The sequence below is a fragment of the Mauremys mutica genome, chromosome 12, assembly GCF_020497125.1.
Source record: "Mauremys mutica isolate MM-2020 ecotype Southern chromosome 12, ASM2049712v1, whole genome shotgun sequence".
Lineage (NCBI taxonomy): Eukaryota > Metazoa > Chordata > Testudines > Geoemydidae > Mauremys > Mauremys mutica.
In genome coordinates this window covers 8254955-8280199 of record NC_059083.1, presented here as the reverse complement: position 1 = coordinate 8280199, position 25245 = coordinate 8254955, and the positions used below count along the sequence as shown (strand labels likewise).

The 25245-nt window shown below is 51.5% G+C and overlaps 1 protein-coding gene across 1 annotated transcript; it reads right to left on the bottom strand.

Annotated features, from left to right (window-relative positions):
• Positions 1–1349: 1349 nt before the first annotated feature.
• Positions 1350–12468, bottom strand: LOC123344967 (C-type lectin domain family 2 member D-like). The gene is made up of 5 exons (XM_044981471.1): positions 12233–12468; positions 9213–9311; positions 7134–7306; positions 4901–5007; positions 1350–2187 (listed from the first exon to the last, which is right to left on the bottom strand). Exons 1-5 carry the CDS (start codon positions 12411–12413, stop codon positions 2040–2042), a joined length of 708 nt encoding a protein of 235 aa, XP_044837406.1. The 5' UTR covers positions 12414–12468; the 3' UTR covers positions 1350–2039.
• Between the last annotated feature and the right edge of the window lie 12777 nt (positions 12469–25245).

Genomic DNA, 25245 nt, shown 5'->3' with positions numbered 1-25245 from the left:
CCTTTTGAACACGTGCACCAGCTCCTGAGAGTGGCTTCTCATTCTGGCATGCGGAATGGGCAGAGTTCATTTTTGTTGACAGAGTTCGTGAGAATACCACTGACTCCTCTAGCTCAGCACCTACTGAACACTTCCTTTGGGGCTGAAAAGTGTCATGTCTGAGCTCTTGCCTAAAGGTGAATTTTTTTGGGTGAAGTCTAAGCAAAGGCAAAAAATGGTTCAGCCCAATTTTGATAATGACAGAGGTACAGAGGCAGTGAAGTGGAGTCAGTGTGACAGTGAAATCTGCTTTATTCACAACTCCCCGCTCCATTTTGAACAACAGGATTTAATTATATTAATTTCAAAGAGGGAACTAATGGAAATACCCATGAATATACAGTGAGGCAAAGACATGTATAGGACTACAGATAAAGGATATGAACAGTAACATTTGCATACTAGTAAGCTAGTTACCTACTTCTCACACCTTGTAATCAAACAACTATATAGTGCAATAAATACAACGTGTAAACACCTGACAGACTAACCTAGTCTAGAAATGAAGTGTAAATTTCTAACAGGGAGGATAATTAACCACTGGAACAATTTATCAAGGGTCGTGGTGGATTCTCCAGAATGGGCAATTTTTAATATCAAGATTGTATGTTTTTCTAGATCTGCTCTGGTTCGAACAGGGATTAATCCAGGCCAGGCCTACGGCTTGTGTTATACAGGTCAGCTGAGATTCTCACAGAGATCCCTTCTGGTCTATGAGAGCCCAAGACCCACTATTGCCAACTCCAGATGTACAAAAATCATGAAAGAAATTAAATGAAATGTGTATTAAAAATGTTGGGTTCTTTTTCATTGCCTTCTGGTTTGTGAGTCTTGAGGGAGAACTTGAGTCATAATTTTAAGCTTTTCACCATGATGCTGTGGGCTAGAAACTTGCTTAAAAAAAATTTACACAGCAGAAAGCTGAGGTTCTCATATCAGCTCATTCCAAGAACCGGGGTTTGCCGAAAAGCAACAAATACAGTGCCAAAAAATGGCAGGAGTTGCCAACCCTGGAAACTCAGCTGAGCTGGTGTATAGACAGAGCTTGGAGATGCCTCGTTCTACACAACTGGGCCCAGAGGATGCGATTTTCAAAAGTGCCCATGTGGCTTTGGAGTGGAGCTAGGTGGGAAACTCCTTTCCCATCCATGAGACTTTGGGAGATTTCAAAATTTTATCCCATCCCAAATCAAGATGAAGAGTCAATAAACCAAACCAAAAATTCATTCTGGGTCCACTGAAACCGTTCGTTTCGATAATTTCAAAATGTTTTGATTGTGACTTTTTTTCATATTTAAAAGTTCCTAAAAATCTCAAAAAAGAAACCATCGTTCTGGCTCAAACCCCAAAACATTCTGGTTTGAATGTGTCAAAACATCATTCTTCTTCCCGGTGTCTGAACCTCCTCTAGTTCTGCAGCGTCCTTTTGGAGATGGGTGACCCATACTGCACATGGTGTTCCCCATCAGGACGTCCCTTTGAGTCATATAATGACATCAGAGCATTTTCTGTATTATCACCTAGTGCGTTCCTTATATACCCCAACATCTTGTTTGCTTTGTTGTCAGCTGCTGCACACTCAGCCGAGGTCTGCACTGGGCGATCAACAATGACACCCCTGGGTGAGATGCTGGCCTCCTTGAACTGAATGGGAAAATGCGCATAGATTTCAGTGGGATGAGCAGTTCACCCCGGCTCCTTCTCCTGAGCTGTTGTGGTGATGTTAGTAGCTATGAAGATGGCTGAGTAATCCTCAATTGTTCCTCCGCTGGACCCTATCTGTATTTGTCACACTGTTTCATTTGCCGGTGGGTGGCCCATTCCTCTCATGTGGCTAGATCCCGCCGAAGTTCCTCCTCTTGTTTTTCAATTTAATTAACCTAATAATCCAGCGTCCAATGGAAATTTTGCTATCTTATTCTTCAGCCTGTGTTTATAAACTCCGCTGTAGACCAGATGTGCGAGAGGCAGTTTCTCTAGTAGCCCATTGTGAGCCTTTGTCAGCTCCTTATCTTCTGCGTCGCGTTTTTCTGGCTTGTATACGCATCAGGTTTGCTGCAGACCCAGTTTCTCTCAGTGATGCACCTTGAAGAGCTAACGCCCTTGTCGTTCAGGTACGCACAGTCCCCTCCTCCTCCTATCGGAAGCCTGCAATGAACGATAAAGCCATCGTCAGCCAGCAGCTGGGCCTGTCCTGTTACTGCCAGGGGGAGAATGCGCCTGACGCAGGGGCTCCCAAACTCTTTGCCAGCATGACCCCATGTTAATGAATTGTTTCCTCCCAGGACCCCAGGCAGCATGGAGGACGCCATTTTGTAGAGCATAAACAAAATGGCATCCTCCACATAGGACATAGGCGCTGACTCGGTGGGTGCTCCGGGGCTATAAAGTAATGGGTGCTCAGCACCCCCCAGCGGATCAGCGCCTCGCCCTCCCCTGCAGCACCTCCTGTCCATTGATGGCCCCACGGGTCAGCTCCTGCGCCTCCCACCCAGCACGGATCAGCTGTTCAGTGGCGCACAGGATGCTCTGGGGGCAGGGGGAGAAGCGGCAGCAGGAAGAGGCGGAGAGGGGCTGGGCTGGGGGAAGGGGTGAGCGGGGGCAGGGCCTGGGACAGAGCAGGGGCAGGGATCTGTGTAAGTCGGCACCTATGGCACAGCGTGGTCTCCTGTGCACCATTTTGTGCAGAGTCACACCGCACAGAGGACGCCATTTTGCTCTACAAAATGGCATCTGCTCCACAGCGCAACCTCACGCCTAGGTCATGCAAAGTCATGCAGTGCGGAGGATGCTACTTTGTAGAGCAAAATGGCGTCCTCTGCGCACCGCGCCCTCACAGGAACTGTACATGCGAGGGGACGCCGGGTGGAGCAAAGTGGTACCTCTACACACTAGGGGTCACTGCCACCCCGTCTGCTCACGTGCGACCCCCGGTTTGGGAGCAGCTGATCTAACACCTCCAGCCTAGATCACTGTATCTCCCCGCAATGTGTGAGGGGGCCCAAATGAGCCCACATCTACTATTGCAGGTGCGTGTGGGAAGGATTTTCTAGCTAGAGCCAGGTGCAAATCAGACAGGGCAAGGGCTTGATTTGGGATACAGGAGACGCAGGTTGAGTGCCTTAACCAGGGGCTACGGGGGACGGAGGACGGACACCACCACTGGGTTTGTTCATGGTGCTTCCAAATTTCCTTGGCTTTTAATAAAAATAAATAAATAAAAGGGGTTTAAAAAATGCCTGAAACTGAAATGCAACATTTCGTTTCTGGTTGAAAAAAAAAAAAAATCATTTGATGTGAAAGTAAACACTTTGGCTCTTTGTTTCGCTGAAAAGTCTGATTTTTTTTCAGTTCTGGCTGATCCAGGTTCTTCTGCTCCCAATGTTCAGTTCAGCCAGCGAACGACAATATCGCTCATTCCGACAGCTCTAGTTCTTACACCTTCCTCTGGGGCAGCTGGCGCCGGCCACTGGCAAAGACAGGAGATGGGGCTAGATGGACCTTGGGTCAGAACCAGCCTGGGCCTTCCTGTGCTCCTGGGTACGTGACAGGCTCATGTAGGACCTGGCCTAGCCGGGCTGCACCAAGGAACCCAATTCCTGAAGGTGGCAGTAAACAGGGGAGTCAGTCTCCACTCATGAGGGTTTCTCTGCAGCCCCTTTCGTACTGACGGTTGCTACCGTGTGAATAACTCAAACTGTGAGGTCTGTTAGCTGTGGTGGAACTGACTCACTGTGGTGCCTTTTGCTTTCCCTTGAATCTCAAAGGGCTCAGCCATCTGCGGAGACTTTGTGTTCAGTCAGCCTGACGCACATGCAAACTCTGCTCCCTCTTTTTGATGCTGTCTCAGTCTAAGACAGGGGTGTCAAAACGTACAGCCCCGGACCAGGTATCACCCCTTTCCTCCAGCCTCCGACTCTCTCTAGACTCTCCAAAGCAACTGGCCTGCAGCTCTCCAGGGACTGGAGTCTGAGTGGGAGGAGATGAGGTGGGTGGATTCGGCCCGGACAAGTTTGACTCCCCCCCCCCCCCCAAAATATATATATAAAAATCACAACTTAAAATATTTCAATTTGGTAAGGCTGATGTGGTGTCTCATGGGAGCTGTAGTTCAGATGCCTCGTGCTCCCCTTCTCTTCTATAGACCAGGTTCCCCATTCAGACTACATATCCCAGGGTGCACCATGGTCTCACTACTGATCAAGAGGAGGCAATACATCATGGGAGATGCAGTGCAACTGCCTCATACTCCCATTCTTCTCTATAGGCCAAGCTCCATGTCCAAACGACATCTCCCATGATGCCCCCTGATCTCGCTCTTGGTGAGGGGAGGTGGTGAATCATGGAGTCCCTTGGCCATGCTGCACCATGGGAGATGTACTCCAGCTGGGGAGCCCAGCCCATAAAGTGGGAGATTGGGGATATGAGGAAACCAAACAACTCCCATGAGGTATATAGCCACCATCTGGGGCAGAAATATTTCAGGTTTTTGTTTGTTTGTTTGTTTTTGGGGGAGGGGGGAGATGGGGGGGAGTTTGATCAAAAAGTCAAAATTTTCCATTAAAAGACATTTTATGACAAGATTTTACCAAAACCCCTATTTTCCATCATAAAACAGTTTCAGTGAAAAGTTCTCAACAACCCTAGTGTTACCATCCCCCTAACATTGCAGAATCCCTTGCTCCCCTGTTGATCCATGTCTCAGCAGTGGAAGTGAGCCCCAAATCCCAGAGAGAATACAGATTTCCCTCACTCCCCGTCAGTGTTTTGGGGTTTACATGGTGAACATTGACTCTGCCTGAATTCAGCCCCAAAGCCTAATGTTCAGAAGCTAAACAGACAGAAAAAAAAAAAGACTCACGAGCTGTTGAAATCAGAGCCATTCACCCATTTCCAGGGCTGCCCCTCCTGCTCTCTCCAGAGGCCAATCCAGTGCTCGGAGACGCCTTTGTATCGCATCATGAAAGCCTGTAACAGAGAAAAAGGAAAGAGTTTGATTCCACGTGTGCCGCTCACAGGGCTCCGGGCAGCACAGAGTCACGTTGTACAGAAATGTTCCCGAGTTAGTTAAAGCAAAGTGTGGAACTGAAACAAGAGCTCCTGGGTTCCACTTTAGCGCCTTAACCACAAGCCCATCCCTTCAGCCCCGCCTCAGTCACGGCGCCGGGTACAACCAGTGCAGCGAACGTGGCAAGAAGCTGGGGACCCCAGAGGAATTCGTCACACAACCCTGCCCCATTCTTTGGGCGCTGAATGAGGCAGGGGTCCCGTGGGAAAACACAGCAGGGGGCCACATAACTAAAGATTGGCTCATAACTGAGCCACACCAAAGGGAAGGAGAAGGAAAACCAGAGTTAAGGTGGCACTTGGGAGCTTTGACTTATTCCCAGTTAGAGCTGGGCCAATGTTTGGTGACTTGTAAATTCGCTGAAAAATTCTGGGCTGGAGTTCGTAGGTGCTACCACGAGAGAAATCATCACGTGGATTTGCTGAAACTTTCAGGAAAAAAAAAACGTCGCCTTGGGAGAGTCAAGTTCAGACAAACACCCCCCCCCCCCCCCAGCACAAAAGAAAAACCTGGGGGCAGTTATAAGTAACTGAAAAATGGAAATGCTCAGACCAGTGGTGCCCAAATGTTTCCTGTCGTGTCCTCATTTACCAGTAACGGAATTGGTCAGAAGAGGAGCTTGAGCTGAAGGCGGAGCTGGGGGAGGAGCTGGGGCTAGAGGCAGAGCTGGAGGAGGGGCCGAAGCTGGGCTGGGGGTGGAGCGGGAAGGAGGGCAGAGCTAGGGTGATGGCGGAGCTGGGGGCAGGACGGATCTGTGGCTGGAGCTGAGGGAGGTGGGAGAGGGCAGAGCTGGGGATGGGGCAGCCCTGCAGCTGAGGGAGGTGGGAGAGGGCAGAGCTGGGGATGGGGCAGCCCTGCAGCTGAGGGAGGTGGGGGGGGGGAAGAGCTGGGGATGGGGCAGCCCTGCAGCTGAGGGAGGTGGGGGGGGGGAAGAGCTGGGGATGGGGCAGCCCTGCAGCTGAGGGAGGTGGGGGGGGGGGGGGCAGAGCTGGGGATGGGGCAGCCCTGCAGCTGAGGGAGGTGGGGGGGGGGGCAGAGCTGGGGATGGGGCAGCCCTGCAGCTGAGGGAGGTGGGGGGGGGGGAAGAGCTGGGGATGGGGCAGCCCTGCAGCTGAGGGGCGGGGTGGAGCTGCAGCTGACAGGCAGGGCGAAGTTGGGGATAGGCCAGAGCTGGGTTGGGAGGCGGAGCAGAGCTGAGCTGTGGGTGGGGCTTCCTTTCCACCCCCTATGGGGGCTGGCTCGGGCCCTGCCATGCGCCTCCCCCACCCAAACATTCCTCCGAGCCTCCCTAGGGCAGGTCACAGCCTACAGTTTGGGGACCAGTGGCTTAGGCAATTTTAACAATAGGCCTCATCCCGTGTGTCTACACTATCCTAGGTGGGGTCTTACCCCATTCCCCTTGTAGTTGAGCATCTTCCACTCATGCATTAAGCGACACGATTAACATATTACATGTGATTTGTTGTCTCTCCCCAAGGGGAAGAATCATGTGTGTGTAGTGGAGCGATTTGTTTTGGTAGGGTTTTGTTATTTGACGTGCACGTGCTACATGTTTATGTGAAGGCGGCCATCTTGGCTGACAGACTGGGAACCTCCATAACGAAAAAGCCCAAGTCACGCCAGCTGGAGCTAACGAAGCAACCCTCTCCAGTCAGCACAGCTCCTCTCTGGACAAGCACAGAGTGTAACCAGTGACACGCTCACCGGTGGGTGCTGATATCCGAGAAGACAGCTCAAAGAAGTGCACCTCGCTCTCGGAGCAGAAGGTGGTGAGGTTTTGGACAGTCCTTTGCTCCTGGGGGAGTCCATTCCCCAAGCTAGGATCAGCCACCAAGGAAGCTCCGTCTCCCTCACTGAGAAGTTTTGCCTTTAAATGGTGCCAGAGGAGCAGAGATGTCAACCAAGGTCTTCATCCTGGAGCTTTCGGCTCTTTTAGGCACCCTGGGCCCAGGCCATGGAGCGCCTTGAAGGCCTTGACCATAACTCCAGCATAGCCCATCGCCCCCAGGGTCTGTTTTTTTCTCACCAGGTCCTGCTCACTGTCAATCCCAGCCAGGGAAGCACCAAATGCAGAGCAGTTGCTCTGGCTGTTGTTCCAGTTCTTTTCAGCCTCGGAGAAATAGTAGCATTTCCCTTGGTATCCGATCCAGCCGTCTGGGCACCAGGCCATGAACTGGGGCTGTGCTTTAAGTACCAGCACTGAAATGGAGAGAGCGACATAAGGGTAAGAAATCAACCTTTCCCTCCCCCAGATGCAAACACCCACCAGATGGAAATGAGGAAAGGCTCCAAAGTGCGACCTTAACCCTGGTTTCCCTGATCCTCCCTTTTTATGTGCATCAGTTATGATTAGGCTCCTACCAGATTCACAGTCATTTCCCTACATTTCACGGTCACAGCATTTTAAAAATCTTGAATTTCACAGTTTCAGGTATTTAAATCTTACATTTCACAGGGTTGCAACAAAACATGAATATATATTTAAAAATGGCAAAATATAAACACGTAAAGCCCTTAAGACTCAGCGTTTCACAAACTGGGGGGCCCTGACCCAAAGGGGGATCACAAGGCTATTGTAGGGAGGTTATGGTATTGGCCACCCTCACTTCTGCGCTGCTTTTGGAGCTGGGTGGCCGGAGAGCAGCGGCTGGTGCCTGGGTGCCCAGCTCTGAAGGCAGCGCTGCCGCCAGCAGCAGCAGCACAGAAGTAAGGGTGGTAATTCCGTGACCCCCCCTACAATAGCCTTCTAACCTCCTTTTGGGTTGGGACCCCCAGTTTGAGAAATGCTGTGTACTTCTGTATACTTTTACCATATAGTATAGGTACTTTTGTAGCAGAATTGTGTTATGAATTCATCTGGGGTCCACAGTCCCAAAAAATCTGGCCACTCCCCTGAGAGTGGGGAGGTGGGAAAGGAGATCTGGGGGATACGACAGCTAGAAACCAAAATCCCACATGACAGTCAAACACCTGCTGTTAAGCAGGAAAGCTGAGCCTGGCCCACTGCCCCCTGCAGGCTAGAAATGGGACACACACCTAGCAGCTTTCTATACTGAAATCAGCTTTAGGAGTTACCTCCAGCGTATTCACCCCTGGGATTACTCTAACCAGCCACTAGGTGTCACTGTAAGTACAGGGGGGATTCTAGAGTCCAGGTCAAACCCGGAATCAATGTAACAGGCCTTTAGTCGTGGCTGTTCCTTGTCAGTGCAGTGTAGACACACTCTGGGAGCTGCAGTTCAGGGTACATCCACACTGCAATAAAACCCCTGCGGCTGGCCCATGTCAGCTGACTTGGGCTCAGCCTGCAGGGCTATAAACTGCAGTGCAGATGTCAGAACCCAAATTTAATTTTTAAAAGTCACAATTTCTAAGCCGATCTCATGATTTTGGGGGCATGACCCGTGGTTTGCCCCATGCTCGGGCTGGTGTTGATGCGGGTACCATTGCTCAGGGAGGTGGTGTTCCAACACCGACGGAAAAATCTTTGTCAGCATAGGCTGGGTCTATACTAGGGTGTTATGCCGGCATAGCCAGAGTGACACAGCTGTGCCAGTGTAGTCTCCGTAGGGCAGACATCCCCGAGACTGTACGCTCTTTGGAGGAGAAATTCCTTCCCTGTTTGTATTATCTCAGGAACGGACGTTTCTCCCTTTCGTTACAAGGATACGTACTTACCCAGGAAGACAGTTTAAAGGGCCAGTTTTGTCATCACAAACAAGGCTCCAGAAGGGAGCAGGAGGGAGAGTCTGAAGATGCGTTCCTGGCCCCCACGGCTAATGCCTGAGAGGAGACAGCCTGTGACTCTGGGTATGTCTGCATGACAATGGCACTGCTACGCTGCTGCAGCCCTGCCCCAGTAGTGCCGGAGCGTAGAAACTTCCTACATCAACAGAAGGGTTTTCCCCATCGCAGTCGTTAATCCACCTCTCTGACAGGCGGTAGCTAGGTCGATGGAAGGACCCTTCTGCCGATCCAGCCGTGTCTACACCGGGGGTTGGGTTGACCTAACTGTGGTGCTCCGCACATGAATTTTTCACAGCCCTGAGTGGCGTGGCCAGCTCGATGTAAATGGAACACACGGACACTGGGATTAGCCACTCACCTGCCAGAGCAACAACAGCAACAACCAGAACGACAAGTACAACGCTCGCTGCGACTGTCCATGCAGCATGTTTCCTGAGCCTGCAGCTACGGCCATTACCTGAAAGAGAAAAAACCCTTAATTCTCCTGAGAGTGGGGTACCCAGAGTCAGTAGCTGCATCAGGGTCTGAGCGGCGTTGGTGCAAGGAGCATTGTGCTGAATGGCTGCCGTTATCTATCTATGGAATAGGACCCCAGGAGTGTCGGTCTGTCTGTGTCACTCTGGAACCTACAATGTCTGCAGAGTCACTGGGAAGCAATGGAAGTAGCTATTAATATGGCCAGAAGCTCTTTTTGTTCGGAATATCACCAGGTTCATTCACCACTGACTTCCCCGGCCTGTTACCGCCTAATTTTTAAGTTCTCAGCCATTCAGACATTACAGATTACACCATACAACTACAGTCAGGGATATATCTATGCCATGCCAAGAGCCTAGACCAGTGGTTCTCAACCAGGGATATGGGGCCCGCTGGAGGCCGCAAGCAGGTTTCAAGGGTCTGCCAAGCACGGCCAGTGTTAGACTCGCTGGGTCCCAGGGTCGAGAGCCGAAGCACCGCTGTGCAGGGCTGAAGCCTGGGGCCCAGAGCCCTGCCACCTGGGGCTGAAGCATGAGGCGCTTAGCCTTGGGGACCCCTGTGGTTTGGAGCCCTGGGCAGCTGCCCTGCTTGCTACCCTCTAATGCCAGCCCTGGCTTTTATACGCAGAAAAACAGCTGTTGTGGCAATGGTGGGCCGTGGAGTTTTTAATAGCATGTTGGGGGGCCTCAGGGGCTGTCTACACTGCCCACATTAGGGCACGGCTGCAGCAGTGCTGCGACGTGGGCAGTGTAGTCACGCTTTATCGCCGGGGGAGAGCTCTCATGGCGATAAAAAAAATAACCACCCTGAATGAGGCGTAGCTCCCGACAATAAAGCGCTGTCTATACTGGCGCTTTTCAGCGCTAAAACTTTTGTTGCTCAGGGTTTGTTTGTTTTTTCCACATCCCTGAACGACTAAAGTTTTGGCGCTGAAAGGGGCAGTGTAGACACAGCCTCGGAAAGAAAAAGGTTGAGAGTCCCTGGCCTAGACCATTGTGATGTCAGAGGTACGCAACCAATCACCATCCTTACTCTATTCCCGATTTGCACGCAACAGTTTCATTGGTTGCATGAGGAATGACTGCAGAGATGGTGGCTTACTTAGCCCAGCTTCCATCCAGACCTGTGCCACATGATGAATGGGGCTGTTTAATTCCACTCTTTGCTCCTTCCCAGAGCTGGCACGCAGAACGTCCCAAGGGCGACTGGCTCCATGGGAGAAGGGATAGGAGTGTGGGGCTCATCCTCACTTGGCAGCCTGTGCCGCCTGCCCAGCCTGTGCCCTCTCACAGACACTAAGCCTGCATGCCTAGCTATGCCCAAGAGGCTGGGCTACTTTAGAGATGGCAATGAGCATCTTTCTTCTCCCAAGAAACCTATCATAGGCTGGCGAGCTGATGCCAATTCCTTTTTGTAATAGTTTTCTCAGTTTGGAAATTAGTTCTCATATGTTTTAGTTCAAACCACAAATTTTTCATATGTGCCTTTTTCTGTGTATGTCCACACTGGGGGGAGGAAATGTTCTGAAGTCGGGTTGGCTAACCTGTATTAGCAAACTTGGGTTAAAAAGGCAGCAAAGACCTTTAAAGCAACTGGGGTTAGCCCCCCAAGTTCAACCCCAGGCTCCATTTCAGGCTTTAATGTAAGCTGCTAGCCTGAGTTGCCGTGTCTTCACTGCTACTTTCACCCAAGTGAGCTAATGTGGGTCACCCACCGGAGTTGAGAACACACCTTTTCCTGCAGTGTAGACACGTGCTCCTCTCTCTCTTCAGAAGTGATCAGAGAGCTGTGGACCTCAGAAACCTTCCCATCAAAATTGATACAACTGTGCAAAACATTTTAGCGTCAATGAAGCCACATACTTAGATGGAAAATGTTCCCGCCAGCTTTCCTCATTTCCTCTGAAGAATTTTTGACTCTTTGCTCACTGATGATTCATGATGATTCACACTGATATGGACGGAATGAACCCAGGCAGCCACTGAGGGAGAAGAGTCCTTTGGGTTTGGGGGAACTAGATCAGCCCTCAACATAAAAAATCTCCTGCCCTAGCTAGGTAAGGTCTTCTCTGGCCCCCTTCTCCACAATATGTGAGCATCTCACAGCCTGTTAATGAATTTACTTGCACAGCAGCCTTGTGAGAGAGGGAATTACTGGTCTGACCATTGTACAGATGGGAAACTGAAGCAGAGAGAGACTAACACTTGCCCGGGTCACACAGGGAATCAACCCCAGATCTTCCAATGCCTGGCCTAGCCCCCAAACCACTTGGCCACCCTTCCCTCAGCAGTCAGAGCCAGGGGTGAATGGGAAAAATCCCGCCCCTAATTAATCTGAATCACCGAGCTGGGGGAGCTGCAGTCCCAGCCCAGCAGCTGTGCAGGACGGTGAGGTTCACACAGGGGGGTTCGTAACACCTGGGAGCAGGAAACATGCGACAGGACCGTCTGTGTCCACACAGATGTACGGGGGAAAAACTGGCCCCAAAGAACAGCAGGAAAAAGGAACATGAGGTGGTGAAGGGAGAGAGACAGGGCAGATCTTCGAATGGGGTTCAATATGAGCCCCCCCCAGGATATATTAGCCCCCACCACACACACACCCCACTCAGAATCCCAGCTGGTTGTTCAGGCCTCTAGGAGCCCATTGTGGAGGATGCACCTGTGAAATCTCACCCTCACCACCAGAAGGAAGAGGACAGGGAAGGCAGGAGAATAGAGGGAGACAAGGGACTATTGCCAAGTCCCCTCCCCCCAGGACATGGCCTTGATCCCGGATGCACACACAGGATATAGCAGCTGCGAGTGCAAACCGCCTGCCCCGCTCCTAACCGTGATCAGCTCCCTGCTGCTCCCCCAAAGGGCCTGGCCATTTACAGCCAACGCAGAAAATTCACCCCACCTGTGCAAGCCGCAGCCTCTCTGGCTCCAGCCAGGGACGCTCCAGCGAGCCGGTTCCCCTTCACTGCCTGGGTCTCCACGGCGGTCAAGGGGCTGCTGCATCTCAGCTCTTCCCCGCTTTCCCAGGCTGTCCAAGTGTCACACAGCCCCAGAGCCCAGCTAACAGCCGCCTGCACTGACATCGACACAGGGACCGAGACGCTACAATATTGAGTCACAAGCAAGGAACTGCTCCAGTGCTCCTGTAGGGTGTGGGCATCGGCCCCGGGGACCGTGTGGCATCCTGTGATCACTTTACACACCAGTCACGCTGCTCAGGGGTTTCCAGTCTGCGTCACTCACTCACAGGTTTAGAGAGCGGCGGAAGGAAAGACTTAATGTCAAAAGGAAGCAGCCGGCATCGACGCTGTTCAGAGTCTCCATGACGCAAACCCCGGCCTCCTCCATTTTCCATACACGACAGCGGATTTACTACACACTGCACCCCTACTGTTCTTCCCACATCCCCTTCCTGGCTGCTCACGGTCTGAATCCCCCTCCACTGAGCACTGCAGGCCCCCTGCTTCCCCCCACAGCCACAGCCCACTCCCCACCACTGCTGCTTCCTCCCACCCACCCCATTGCTGGCCCCTTCCCCTCCCATACACCCGTCCCCGTTACTGCTGGTTTTCTGTCTCACCCCACTGCTTCCTCCCTTTCTTCCCACTGCTGCTGCTTCCTGCCCTCCCCCGCATCTCTCCCACCCATGGCTGACCCCTTCCCCGTCCTAACAACTGCTCATCCTCTGGCTGATGACTCCTTCCCCCACCCACCTCTGCATCCTTCCAGCCCTCTATCCCTCCCGCTGCTGATTCACCCTCCTCCAGCCTCAGCCGGAGCTTGGCGTGGAGGGGACCAAGTGACATCTACACTGCAGTCAGCAGGTGTGACTGCAGCTCGGGTGGACGTCCCCGAGCTAGCTTGGATCTAGCGAGTGTCGCTAAAAACTGGCAGCGAAGCAGTGTCAGTGCAGGCTTTGGTGCGAGCTAGGAAGGCAGGTACATACGTGGGGGATCAGAGGGGCTCACACCGCCCATGCTGAAAGCCAGGCCATTGCTCTGCTGCTATTGATACTGCCACTCACTAAATCAAAGCTAGCTCAGATTTGCAAACACTCGCCCCTGGCTGCAGTATGGACAGTCCCTTAAACAGAAGCTTGGGCATTTCCAGAGTTGGGGACTAAACACACACACTTGCACCCACATGGCTTTCAGCTCACCCCTCGCGTTGTGTTGGCTCTCTGCCAAGTCTGTGCGATGACCATCCTAGTTTAGATATTAAGAGTAAAGTCCTCTTTTGATTTAGCAAATGAATCACTTAAAAACCCCCAAATAATTAAAAAACCCGAACACTGATTTAAGATGTTTAGGGAACTTACAGTATATTTGCAATCAGTGGGCGGTTAATAAACTCCCCTCTTAAAGTACTATTCAAGTTAATTTTAGTTGGTGACTACCATGAGTTAGAAACTTCAACAAAAAAATTTTTTTTTTAAAATCCCAGATCCCGACTTGACAGTGAGATGGTTAACGGTCGGTTTTGGCCAAGGATTTCCCTACCCACCCGCCCGAATTTTCCCAAACACCCCACCTCCCCAGTTTTGTGAATTAGTTACATGCAGTGTTGCCAATTTAGTGATTGTCTGGGAAACTGAATTGAAATTGAAACATTAATACACACTTTAAAAGCATAGACCGTGTATGATAAAATACGAGAAAAAGTATCATATATTTGAAAAGTATGAACATAGACTAGCTTCCTTACACAGCTGTTGTTTTTATGACAATGTCAGTGCATTCATTTCGGTGATGTTGGCCAAGCTAATAATTTCAAATGATGATTTGTAAGCAAAGTCTAAATGACTCTCCCTGACAGCTAGTGATGAGCTGGGGGCTGCGGGGGGGGGGAAAAGGCATCAGGACCAGAATGTATTTACATTCACACCTAATCTACCAGCAAGCAGAGCTGTGTTGCCCAAGTGCTAACTTTTGGCTGGTGATGGGTTACAAATCGTGTGTGTGTGTGTGTGTGTGTGTGTGTGTGTGTGTGTGTTAAATGAAATATTGTTATTCTTATTGTACGAGTAAAGGGCAGTAGAACTGTACTTAGCCTGTGCTGACTGAGGGCATCAAGAGAGAGGGAGGGGACAGGTGTTTTGCTTGTTGGTCGGCCTGAATCACAAGTACTATTTGACCTGCCCCTCTCTACTGTTTAAAGACAGAGCTGATTAGGCTCCATAGATAGTCTTTTGTTTTGTTAAGTGAGCACTACAGCTAAAATCACTGATAATCAGGACTAAGTGGAAGAGAGGACCCAGATTGCACTAGCAAGGTTCCCCTACTGAGAGCTCATCTGAAGTCATGGTGAGCTGGGTGGAACCTCAAGAGACATGTGAACAAACAGGGGTGTGGCATCATACTTTCTATTTAAGCAAGAGATACCACACACTACAAGCTAGAGGCCAATGTTAAGTGCACTGTCACTTGTTTATCCTGAAGTTGAACGCTGGTTCTGAACAAGACCAGCAAATTCTCACTATCTTTCTGCAAGAAGCTCAACTGACTGGCTAGAAGCATATAGTGCAACAGTGAAAGACTCAACAGTTGAAAAAGTAAAGACCTCTCTCACCACATTCAAAAAATTTGCGTACATGGCTGATGAATGCACTGATGCAAATGGGCAAGTATTAAGTCATTGTGTACGTTATCTTGATGTCAGCGGTAGGCCATTAGATGCATTTCTAGATGTTCAAATTATAGAAGACACATCGGCTGCATCTGTGACAACCCACATCTTAGAAGAGTTAAATGCTTGTCAATTGGACCCCAAACAGATGGCTGCTTGTGCATTTAATGGAGCTGCAAACTTCTCTGGAAGACATGGAGGAGTACAGAGAAAAGTATAACCCTGATCTCTCCTATACACACTGCAGAGGCCATCTATTCCAACTAGTGCTAGTACAAGCTGCAGACGCTTCAAAAGACATTTAAAAAGCTATAAATTTAATATCTTCATTACATTCTTTTTTCAGCAAGAGTTCAAAAAGACTGAATATCTTGGAAAATATAGAAGTACACTAGGATTGAAGTTCAAATTAGTCCAACCTGGGAAAACCCTCTGGCTTTCTCATGAGGGATCCTTGGCTGTTGTCTTCAAATGACTGCAACCATTTTTATTGGCTTTGGAAAGTATCTACCGAGATGGGACGGATCTAAGTAGTGAGGCTGGTGGATTACTTTTGCTGCTAAGTTCAGAGAAGACTATTGCCATTCTCTCTCTTGTAAGTCTACTGTTAAAACCACTTGGGTCATTAAACAAGGCCATCCAGGCATCTGCCAGAACAGCAGTAGATCTTTGTCCAGCAATAGAAGCTACATTTGGATCAATCAGAGAGTTATCCATTGAAAAAGTACTGGAAGAAGCAAAGACTTCAGTCCAGAAGTTGACTAAGGAAGGCATTTATATTGAATCCTTAAGTGAAGAGAACAAGAAGTATTTGTTAAAACAACTGAAAAAGTACACAGACTTGATTCTTAAAAATCTGCAACAGCGACTTCTAGATTCTACTCAACCTCTACGTAGCTTTTACAGATCCCTGTCCATAAAACACCAACAGTTGAGTGGAGTGAGGCACTACCAGCAATGGGGCTGCCATGTGCTCAGGACAGAATAGAGAATTTGAACACAGAGCAGAATATCATACAACGAATGAACGAAGATTTGACTTCAACTTCTTTTCTATCAACACTAGTGGTTTGACCTCATCTTTGTGCTATGTTTCCTGGGATGAAAGAAGTAGGAATTCATCTCTTGCTACTCCCAGTCACAACAGCTACAGTTGAGTGTTCTTTTTCATCACTGATTAGAATTTTGTGTTCTGAAAGAAGTCGCCTCTTGCTTGATCATGTGAATGAACAAATGAGCATATCAATTGAAGGAATGGAAGTACTGGACACATGAGAAGCCACCAAAGATGAACACGCTGCATTCAAGAAGTTTATTAACAGAGTTGTGCAAAATTATAACAAGAAACCAAGAAGGATGTAGATATCGTGCTTCATAGAATGCTTGAGTAGCGAACTTTAATTTGTGTGATGATTTCAAAACATATGTTAAATTTAATAAAATGGTCATGAAACAGTTTTGAGTTTTTACTATGGTGCCATACAGCCCACCTTCACCCTCACGGTCTCACCCCTCGTAGGCCCTGACCCGCGCCTCCCTGTAAATTCGAACACCCACCCACCCCTAATTTCAATTCCTGGGGAAAACACTGGTTTTGGCTTCATCTGCTAGATAGTGAAAATCAGGGCAACTCCCTGCTTGGCTGCCCCCCACTAAAGCCCCTTTCCAGCTCCTGCACCCCACTTCTGTAGCCCTGCTAAGGTGCACACAGATGTTTGCTCTGCTGGAGGGGTCTGCAGAGGACAGCATGGAATCGGGGGAGGGGAGCAGGAAAAAAGCGGTCAGAGAGAGGCAGGGGAATAGAGAAGGGAATTATAGGGAGGGGGGACAATGGAGGAAATCTAGCTCTCTGTCAGGCCTTTAAAATCTCAGCATGTCGCCCCACATACAACCTGCTCCCTCCTGATGTCACGTCTCTGGGCAGAGTTCCTCTGCGCTGTGTCCCCTGGCTCCCAGGACACCAGCGAGGAGCGACGGGCTCTGTCCTGGGTTCTTTTCTCGGGGTCCCCCTCGGAATCCCTAATTCCGAATCTGTGACCCTCACTCCCATCCCTGTTTTTTCATTTGTTGTCCCCCAGTGACTAGCTGAAAGCCTGGGTTCAGTGGCTCCTCCCCTTAGGCTGAGGGCAGGGGCCCGCACCCACCCATCCCCAGTGCTTCACTAGGGGCAACCTGCTTCAGTCAGCTCACTGCCCTGGGACACTGGGGCCTGGGTTCTGTTCTCAGCTCCGCTGCTGCCTGACTTTGGGCAAATCACGTCCCCTCTCTGGGGCTCAGTTCCCCTCTCTGACACGGGGAGAGCGAGACCGGCTTCCCTTGGTAAAGTGCGCCGAGATCTCCTGATGAGAAGTGCTGTCAGAGCTGGGGACTATCACCATGAACAGCCTCTGTTTCAGTGGCGCCTGCCTCTAGGAGAGAGTGAAAAGACCCCAATGGATTGGAGGCCTCTGGAGCATGGGCTGGTAGCTTGGAATTTGGGGGAGAGGCTTGAAGTCACTTAGCCCAAGTCCCGCTAAGCATGCTGGGAAAACTGAAAGTCTGTTGACATATTTCAGGCTCCCCGAGATGGTTCAGTTTTCCAGTTAAGACGGTTGGGCTAAAGAGCCTGGAAAACTCTGCCAAGTCCAGCGACTGGGCGTGGCCTGAGAGCACAAGTCACAAAGGGCCCAGAGGGGCGGTGCTGGGCTTTGCTTCTTGGTGGTTTGCGGTGTCAGTCTCTTTTCACAATCACTGGACTGGAAGGGACCTCGAGAGGTCGTCTAGTCCAGCCCTCTGCACTCATGGCAGGACTAAGCACTATCTAGATCATCCCTGACAGGTGTTTGTCCAACCTGCTCTTAAAAAGCTCCAATGACAGAGATTCCACAACCTCCCTAGGCAATTTTCTTAGGTTCCTTTTATTTCCTTCCCAAATTCCAGTTCTAATGAGCATCAGGCCCCTTCATGGCACTTCAGATCATCCCTTAGGTGGTTCTGGTCTTTGCCTGCTCATCTAAAACCATTTAATTTAAAGCAAACTAGGAGAGCAAAGGGCAGATTTTGTCTGAAGCCCAGAAGTTTTTACCCCGTTCTTTCTACCCAAGGAGACAACCACAAACTTCAGACCACCGGTCGCCATCCCCTGGAGTATAAAGGTTTGTCTATATGGGAAAGTGATCCCAGTACAAGCCAAGGTGGGGAATTTAAACCAATAGTGATACCAGTTCAGCCTCCCACGGGGAGACTCTTATTCCAGTAGACGAGTGGCCTTTAGGTCAGCTAATATTGCTTTGGAAGGGGTTCAAGCTAAACCAAAAAAGCCACTTACTGCACAATAAGAATGTCCACCTGGGAAGTTATAACCTGTATGTTTCCCATGCAGCCCAGCCTAAAACACATCTTCGTCTCCTCGTCACTTACCCAGCTTACCTAGCGCTGTCTGTGTTCCGCTGGAAAACATGACTCGTGCGAGCTTTGAACTAGTGAAGTGGGGAATGTGATGACTGTTTCAGTCATTTTAGGTTATAACAGCAGCTTAATTGACAATTTCCACACCTACTCTCAGTAAAAACATCCTGTTTTGTTAATTTACATCATAGATCCTAAAAACCAGGGACCACGGCTCTGGGTGTGGTACAAACTCCCCAACAGAAAAACCCGATAACAAATAACCCAGCCCTATCCCTGCAGCACATACCCCTCCACAAACCTGAGCGGGTTCCCTGGAGTGCTGTATAGAGAGGGGAGACTGTGGACTAGATGTGACAGAGGCATTTTCCACTGCAATATCCCACATATCAGGGAGTGATAGATGTCATCTCCAACTGTAATAAGTCTCATTGAAAAGCATCAAGGAAAAACCAAGGCTGACCCTGGAGACATCATACTACAGAGTGACCTGCCACCGGAACAGGACTGACAGCAACGGTAACGGGGCACAGGGGGTCAACCCCCAAACACTGCATGTGACCCCATCCTGGGTGGGGCGTACCCGCCTCTGACAACACCTGGGGACTGGCTTCTTCTAACACCTTGGCAACACTGGTCTGGCTTGTCCTGTGACAACCATCACCAATAAGCAGCCTTAGTAGGCTCAGCAGACCCCCCAGAGACTTTATCACGTTGTAGGTGGTTGTTGTGTTGTTGTTGAAGCTGCTGGGTGTAACCACCACCCTTCCTTTACAATAATTATTTCTTATAGCTAAGATCCTTTATGAAACTACCACGCCCCTATCCCAACACAGAGGCACATGTGGGCTACTCAGGAGTTTGTGCTATGTAGGAGAGGGGCTTGCCTGGGTATTGTTTGTGAATAGATGTGTGCATGTGCACAAGACAGAGAAGAAAAAACACCAGAGAACCGGAGGGAGCAGGCAGCCAGAAAGCCTGACACAGAAGCACTGGCAGTGGGACCCTGAGAAGAAACCTTGAGACCGCGCTTTTGGGCACAGTGCTGGCTGAAAGAGGCTGGGAACTATGAGCAAGGAAATTGTCTCCCATCTTTTGACTCCTCCTGTGTTTGGGGTAACACGACTTTGGACTTTGTAAATAAGCCACACTCTATGAAAGGGGACCAGACCCCACTGTCTGTTTCGCCTCGTAACTGCAAGACACCACATTTTTGGCGAGTCGCTCAGGTCAAGAGGGATAAAAGAGGGTTTGATGAGCATCTGAGCATGTAACTGTAGCTTGCTGCAGGCAGACCAGCTTCTTAAGGCTTGCAATGGGGCGGGCGGAGGCATGTGTGCGAGGTCTCACATCTGACACCAGGGCCCCTGCTCTCCCCATGCCCCTAACCCCACATGTACACACACACTCTTAAACAACCTCCTGATTGGGGCAAGCTGGATGGCCTGGCATCCAGGCAAACTGCTTACCCAGGGGGAATAAACCCAGGGTACCCGGCCATCTGGGGCTGAGAGAACAGTTTCAGTCTCTCCACGGGTCCTTAGCCAGCATTTTCCAGAGTCGTGTTTAAGGCAAAGCAGATGCTCCAGCAATTTCCCCCACCCCCACAGGTGTTACAGTCACAGGCACTGAAAGGTGAGACTCCTACACTCACTCTTTGGAATTGGCAGAGCCCCATCTGTACAGAGCCAGAGGTTTGCACGTGTTTTTTACAAGAGCTGCTAGCTTCTCCCCAGCAGGTGTGGGCTGGATGCAGGGGGCAGTGGGTGTGCAGCAGTGGGGTGTGTGGGCGGGTGTGTGTGTGTGTGTGTGTGTATATATATAAAATCAGAACAGGCGATCACAGTGGTCCCTTTTGGCTTTACAAATGATGAAACTAGAGACCCCATTTAAGTGCTCAGAAGGGGGTTTAAGTTACCTGGCTGCGCTCTGCTCTCGGGGTTTAAGTTACCTGCCTGCGCTCTGCTCTCGGGGTTTCCAGGGATCTCAGGATAAACCTCCGGCCATGGTGTCGTCTCAGTAGGATTCATACTTTTCTCTCGTTTCAGTGGGACACGCGGGCACGCGCTGGGCTCCTCGTTTTCTTGCTATACCCGGAGCAGGGATTCAGTCCCGGTCGGCTGGAGAGATTCCTGACTCCCGACGTGGCTGTTCTGCAACGCAAGAGGAAACGGACGGAACATGTAAAGGGCAGTTTCTGTGGATCGTCAATAGGTGGGTTGCGGAGTCCTCACTGTTATCGACATGGGACACAGGGCATGGAAAGTTCCCATTGGCAGATTACTAGACCTGACTTTCCCCGCTCTTTAAAAGGTTCTGGGGCCACATGTTAGGTAGAAACTGCTCCCCAAGACACTGCGGCCTCAGATGCACTGGCAGGGGAAACTGAGGCAGGAGCACGTGGGGGCTCTGACTGGGCTCCCCAGATGCAGGTTCTCACTTTGTACAGTACCCCTGCACTTTCCCCAAGCACAGCCCTTCTCCCCACCAAGCCTTCCCTACCCCCCCCCCCCACTCCATATTCCATCCCCTTATGCCTTCACACAGCCATTTATCCCCCCACGCACACTTCTGGTGGGAGGAGGAAGCAGTGCTGTGGGGGGAGCTTTGGGGCTAGGAGGATTGTTTTGGGGAGACCTCATGCCCCAAAAGGTGCACAGCAGGGAAGGACACCAGACCCAAAGCACCATCAGTGCTGCCTCAGTGTGCAATGGAGGCTTTAAGCGCTGATGTCTCGGCATAGTTGGACTAAGCTCCCCACTTCGGACCCTTGCCTTGTGCACAGCCCTAGTCTCTTCAGCACAGGAGCCCCCTGCACACAACCCTCCCCCTGCATTCCCAGCTCCCTCCCCCACCACACACACTGCCTTCAACAACGCTACTGAGTCCTCCCATCTCATGCCCCCTTCACCCAACTAGCTAGCAAGTTCTACACAGCTGCAATTCCCAGGACTGAAAAGGAAATGTGTGGCCAGATTCTAAAAGGAGAACTTTCTGTGAGCAGTAACAATGTTTTGCTTTAAGGTGGCTGTGTAGTCTGGCAGAGATGTGTCCCAGCACTATTAAAAAAAACCCACCTCCACAAAGGGAATAGCATCGATTAGGGAGATGTGTTTTCACCCCAGATCATCCACACTAGGATTCAGTGGGTCCCCACCACCTCCTGGGCCCTCCTAAGGGGAGGCACGTGCCAAGTCCATGCTCTCCCATCCCCCACACCGTCCCTCCCGGCACCCCTGCAGCCCGCCTCACTGCACAGGGACCCCAGCCTCCGTGCTGAGAGCGCCCCGTGATCTCCCCACCCCACCGCCCAGGGGCGCTGAGAGCCATTGAACCAGACAGCAAACCGGGTCTGGGATGGGAACCACTTCGGGGGGGGGGGAGGAGCAGCAGCTCCAGTTCCAGCCCCAACGCACCCGCCACCCGCTCTCCAGTCTGGATCTACACTGGGCCCCCTCGCAGCATCTCGGCCAAATCGCCCCCACACCCCAAACACACCCACCAGCCCCACCCCCCTGCGGGCCCCCGGTGCAGCAGCAGGAAGGAGGATCCCCCGTGTCCCGGGAGCTCTGCTGGTCTGCGGGCTCCATGGGACCCGGCCACTGCCCAGCGGGGTCCTGGCCCCAGCCGCCTCCCCCCAGCCTGAGCAGCCCGGTTACGGCTCAGACCCCCCCAACCTGGGATCCCCCCCCCAGCCCCAGCCCCAGCCCCAGCCCCAGCCCCAGCCCCAGCCCCAGTGCTCTCACCTAGGATCCGGCTCTCACAGCGCGGCTCAGAGGAGAAGCACATGTACTTTGACTGGGGGCGGGGGACCCAGTATCAGCCGCGGAGACTGAAAGGCCCAGTGGGGGGGGGGGTGGAGCTAGTTCTCCACCAATCAGCGTCGGCGTGCGGTGCGGAGTAGCGGGAAAACACCTACAAATTCGCTCTGCTCCCCCAGTTCCCCGAAGCGGGTGAACCCCCGGGGTGCGGGGCCGAGGGGACGTTTTGCTAAAATCCCCCAGGACTTTCACTCCAGCCGCTCCCGCCTGTAGCTCTGCCGGGCCCCAGGTTACTCCTGCGCGCGACGGGACAGCCCCCTGCGCGGCTCCAGTGCCCTTTGTTCCCGCCCCGCAGCGCCCCCCGCTCCGCTCCCCCGAGCCCCGGCCCCTGTTGGCTGGACACAGACACCTGCAGCGCGGCCCCGCGCTGTGAGCGACGCTCCCGCTGCAGCGATCGGGCTGTGAGAGCCCGGCCTGAGCCCGTGTGCGCCCCTCGGCTGGAGAAACGCGTTCACACGGGGAGAGAGGGGGCGATGCCCCGGGACAGACCCGAATCTCACTGACACTTAGCTCGGGAAGCCCTGGGGGCCGGACTGTTGTTTTGTGCTGGCTCCGGACAGTGCCTAGGCGAGTTCACGCAGACACGGCCGCCCCGGGGCCAAGTGGGGCAATTTGCCCCAGGCTAGGGTGACCAGACAGCAAATGTGAAAAATCGGGACAGGGGGTGGGGGTAATAGGAGCCTATATAAGAAAAAGTCCCAAAAATCGGGACTGTCCCTATAAAATCGGGACATCTGGTCACCCTACCCCAGGCCCCGGGTCTTGCAGCCCCCCCCCCCCCAAGCAGGAGCGTTGCAGCAGGGTTCCCACCCCTGGCCCCAGGCTGGGTGCTTCAGAGGGTTATGGGGGAGACACAGAGGACCCTTTGATCTTTCTCACGGGAGGGGAGGGGCGCAGCGGAGCTGCCCTGAATTGGGGGGGGGGGCTCTCTCGGCTCCCCCTTCCCCTCCTATGAGAAAACTCGGAGCTTTGCCAGACCAGCTCCAGCACCCTTGGAAATCCCATCGCCCACGGAGAAAAAAAAACATTGCAAGGGTCGGCGCCTCTGTAAATGCCACTTCCCCCCTTTCATCCCGTCTCTGCCTCGTCACCTCAGGCTCACAGCTGGTGTCATCTCGGATCGATACCGGTATTTCTTTTCGGGGGGAAATAGTTTCTTTCCCCGCCACATTTAGCGCTGAATCGAGAACGGTCCCTTCCCTCTGCAGCTGGCCGGCACCTGCAACATGCTCCCTGTTGCGTGAGACTCAGCTAAGAGCGTGTAGGAAAAGGAGAAGGACATTTCTTAACCTTGCTAACTTGGAAGGCCATTTTAATTGGGACCTATAACCGGTTCCAGTGGTGCCTCTTTGCATAATGGGCTTAATCTGCAGCAAGGGGGATTCTGGTTCGATATTAGGAAAAACTTCCTGAGTAGTTAAGCTCAGGGTACGTCTACACTACGGGATTATTCCGAATTTGCATAAACCGGTTTTGTAAAACAGAATTTATAAAATCGGGTGGAGCGCGGCCATACTAAGCACATTAAATCGGTGGTGTGCGTCCATGGTCCGTGGCTAGCGTCGATTTCTGGAGCGTTGCACTGTGGGTAGCTATTCCCTAGCTATCCCATAGTTCCCGCAGCCTCCCCCGCCCCTTGGAACTTCCGGGTTGAGATCCCAGTGCCTGATGGGGCAAAAATCATTGTCGCGGGTGGTTCTGGGTAAATGTCGTCAGTCACTCCTTCGTCTGGGAAAGCAACGGCAGACAAGCATTTCGCGCCTTTTTCCCCTGGATTGCCCTGGCAGATGCCATAGCATGGCAATCATGGAGCTTGTTTTGCCGTTTGTGACTCTCACCGTATGTGTACTAGATGCCGCTCACAGAGGCGGTTCAGCAGCGCTACACAGAAGCATGCTTTTGCTTTTGCATGACAGCAGAGATGGTTACTAGCCATATTGCACCATCCAAACCCTTCCATAAATTGGAACTGAGGATGATCATGGCTACCAGTCCTTTTGTACCATTTGCTGCTAGTGCCCCTGGCCAATCAGCCAGGGGCGCAAAAGCCAAGATTGGTTACTAGCCATATTGCACCTTCCATCGTTTTGTACCATTAGCTGCTGTCATAAGTGCCCCTGGCCGATCAGCCAGGGGCGCAAAAGCAAAAATTGGGAATGACTCCCTGAGTCAATCCCTCCTTTTTGGTATCTAAAAATAGAATCAGTGCTGCCTAATATAGGCAAGTGTGCTAGAGAACCACCGTATCATAGAACCAGAGAGCACAGCTGCTCTGTGTCAGAGCCTGCAGAAATTATTATCTGTATGCTATTCACAGGGGGTGCTCCTGTAACAACCCCACCTGTTGATTCCGTTCTTCCCCCAGCCTTTCTTGGCTACCGTAGCATTGTCCCCCCACTTGTGTGATGAATTAATAAAGAATGCAGGAATAAGACACACTGACTTGTTAGTGAGAAATGAGTGGAAGGCAGCCTCCAGCTGCTATGATAGTCCAGACAGGACATTAAGCAGTGTGTAGGAGAGAAGCCCAGCATCCCACTGCTAGTCCAGGGGCAACTGAATCTTTTCTTTACACATGAAGGGTGGGGGCTGATGGAGCTCAGCCCCCTCTTGCTATGATGAGGATGGTTACCAGCCATATTGCACCATCCATCCACCAGAAAAATTAGGGCCAATAGGCTGATGACGAGGACGGTTACCAGTCCTTTTGTACCATCAGCTGAGGCTGATGATGAGGATGGATTTCCAGCTTTTTGTACGATCATCTTATGCTGATGATGAGGATGGATTTCCATCATATTGTACCATCAGCCGCCCATGGCGGGGGGGGAGCAAGGATGTTGGTGTTGAGTGCTGCACTATCGCGTCTATCTGCAGCATTCAGTAAAGATAGGGTGACATGTAAAAGAGTCAGAGGATTGTTTTACCTTTCGCTTCTGGGGGGGCGGGGGGTGGGTGAGTAGATTGCCAAGCTATGCCCTGACCCGCGGACACTGTGTTTGACCCTAGAAGCATTTGGAGCTCAGCCAAGAATGCAAATAATTTTTGGAGGCTGCAGGAACTGTGGGATAGCTTCAGTCCT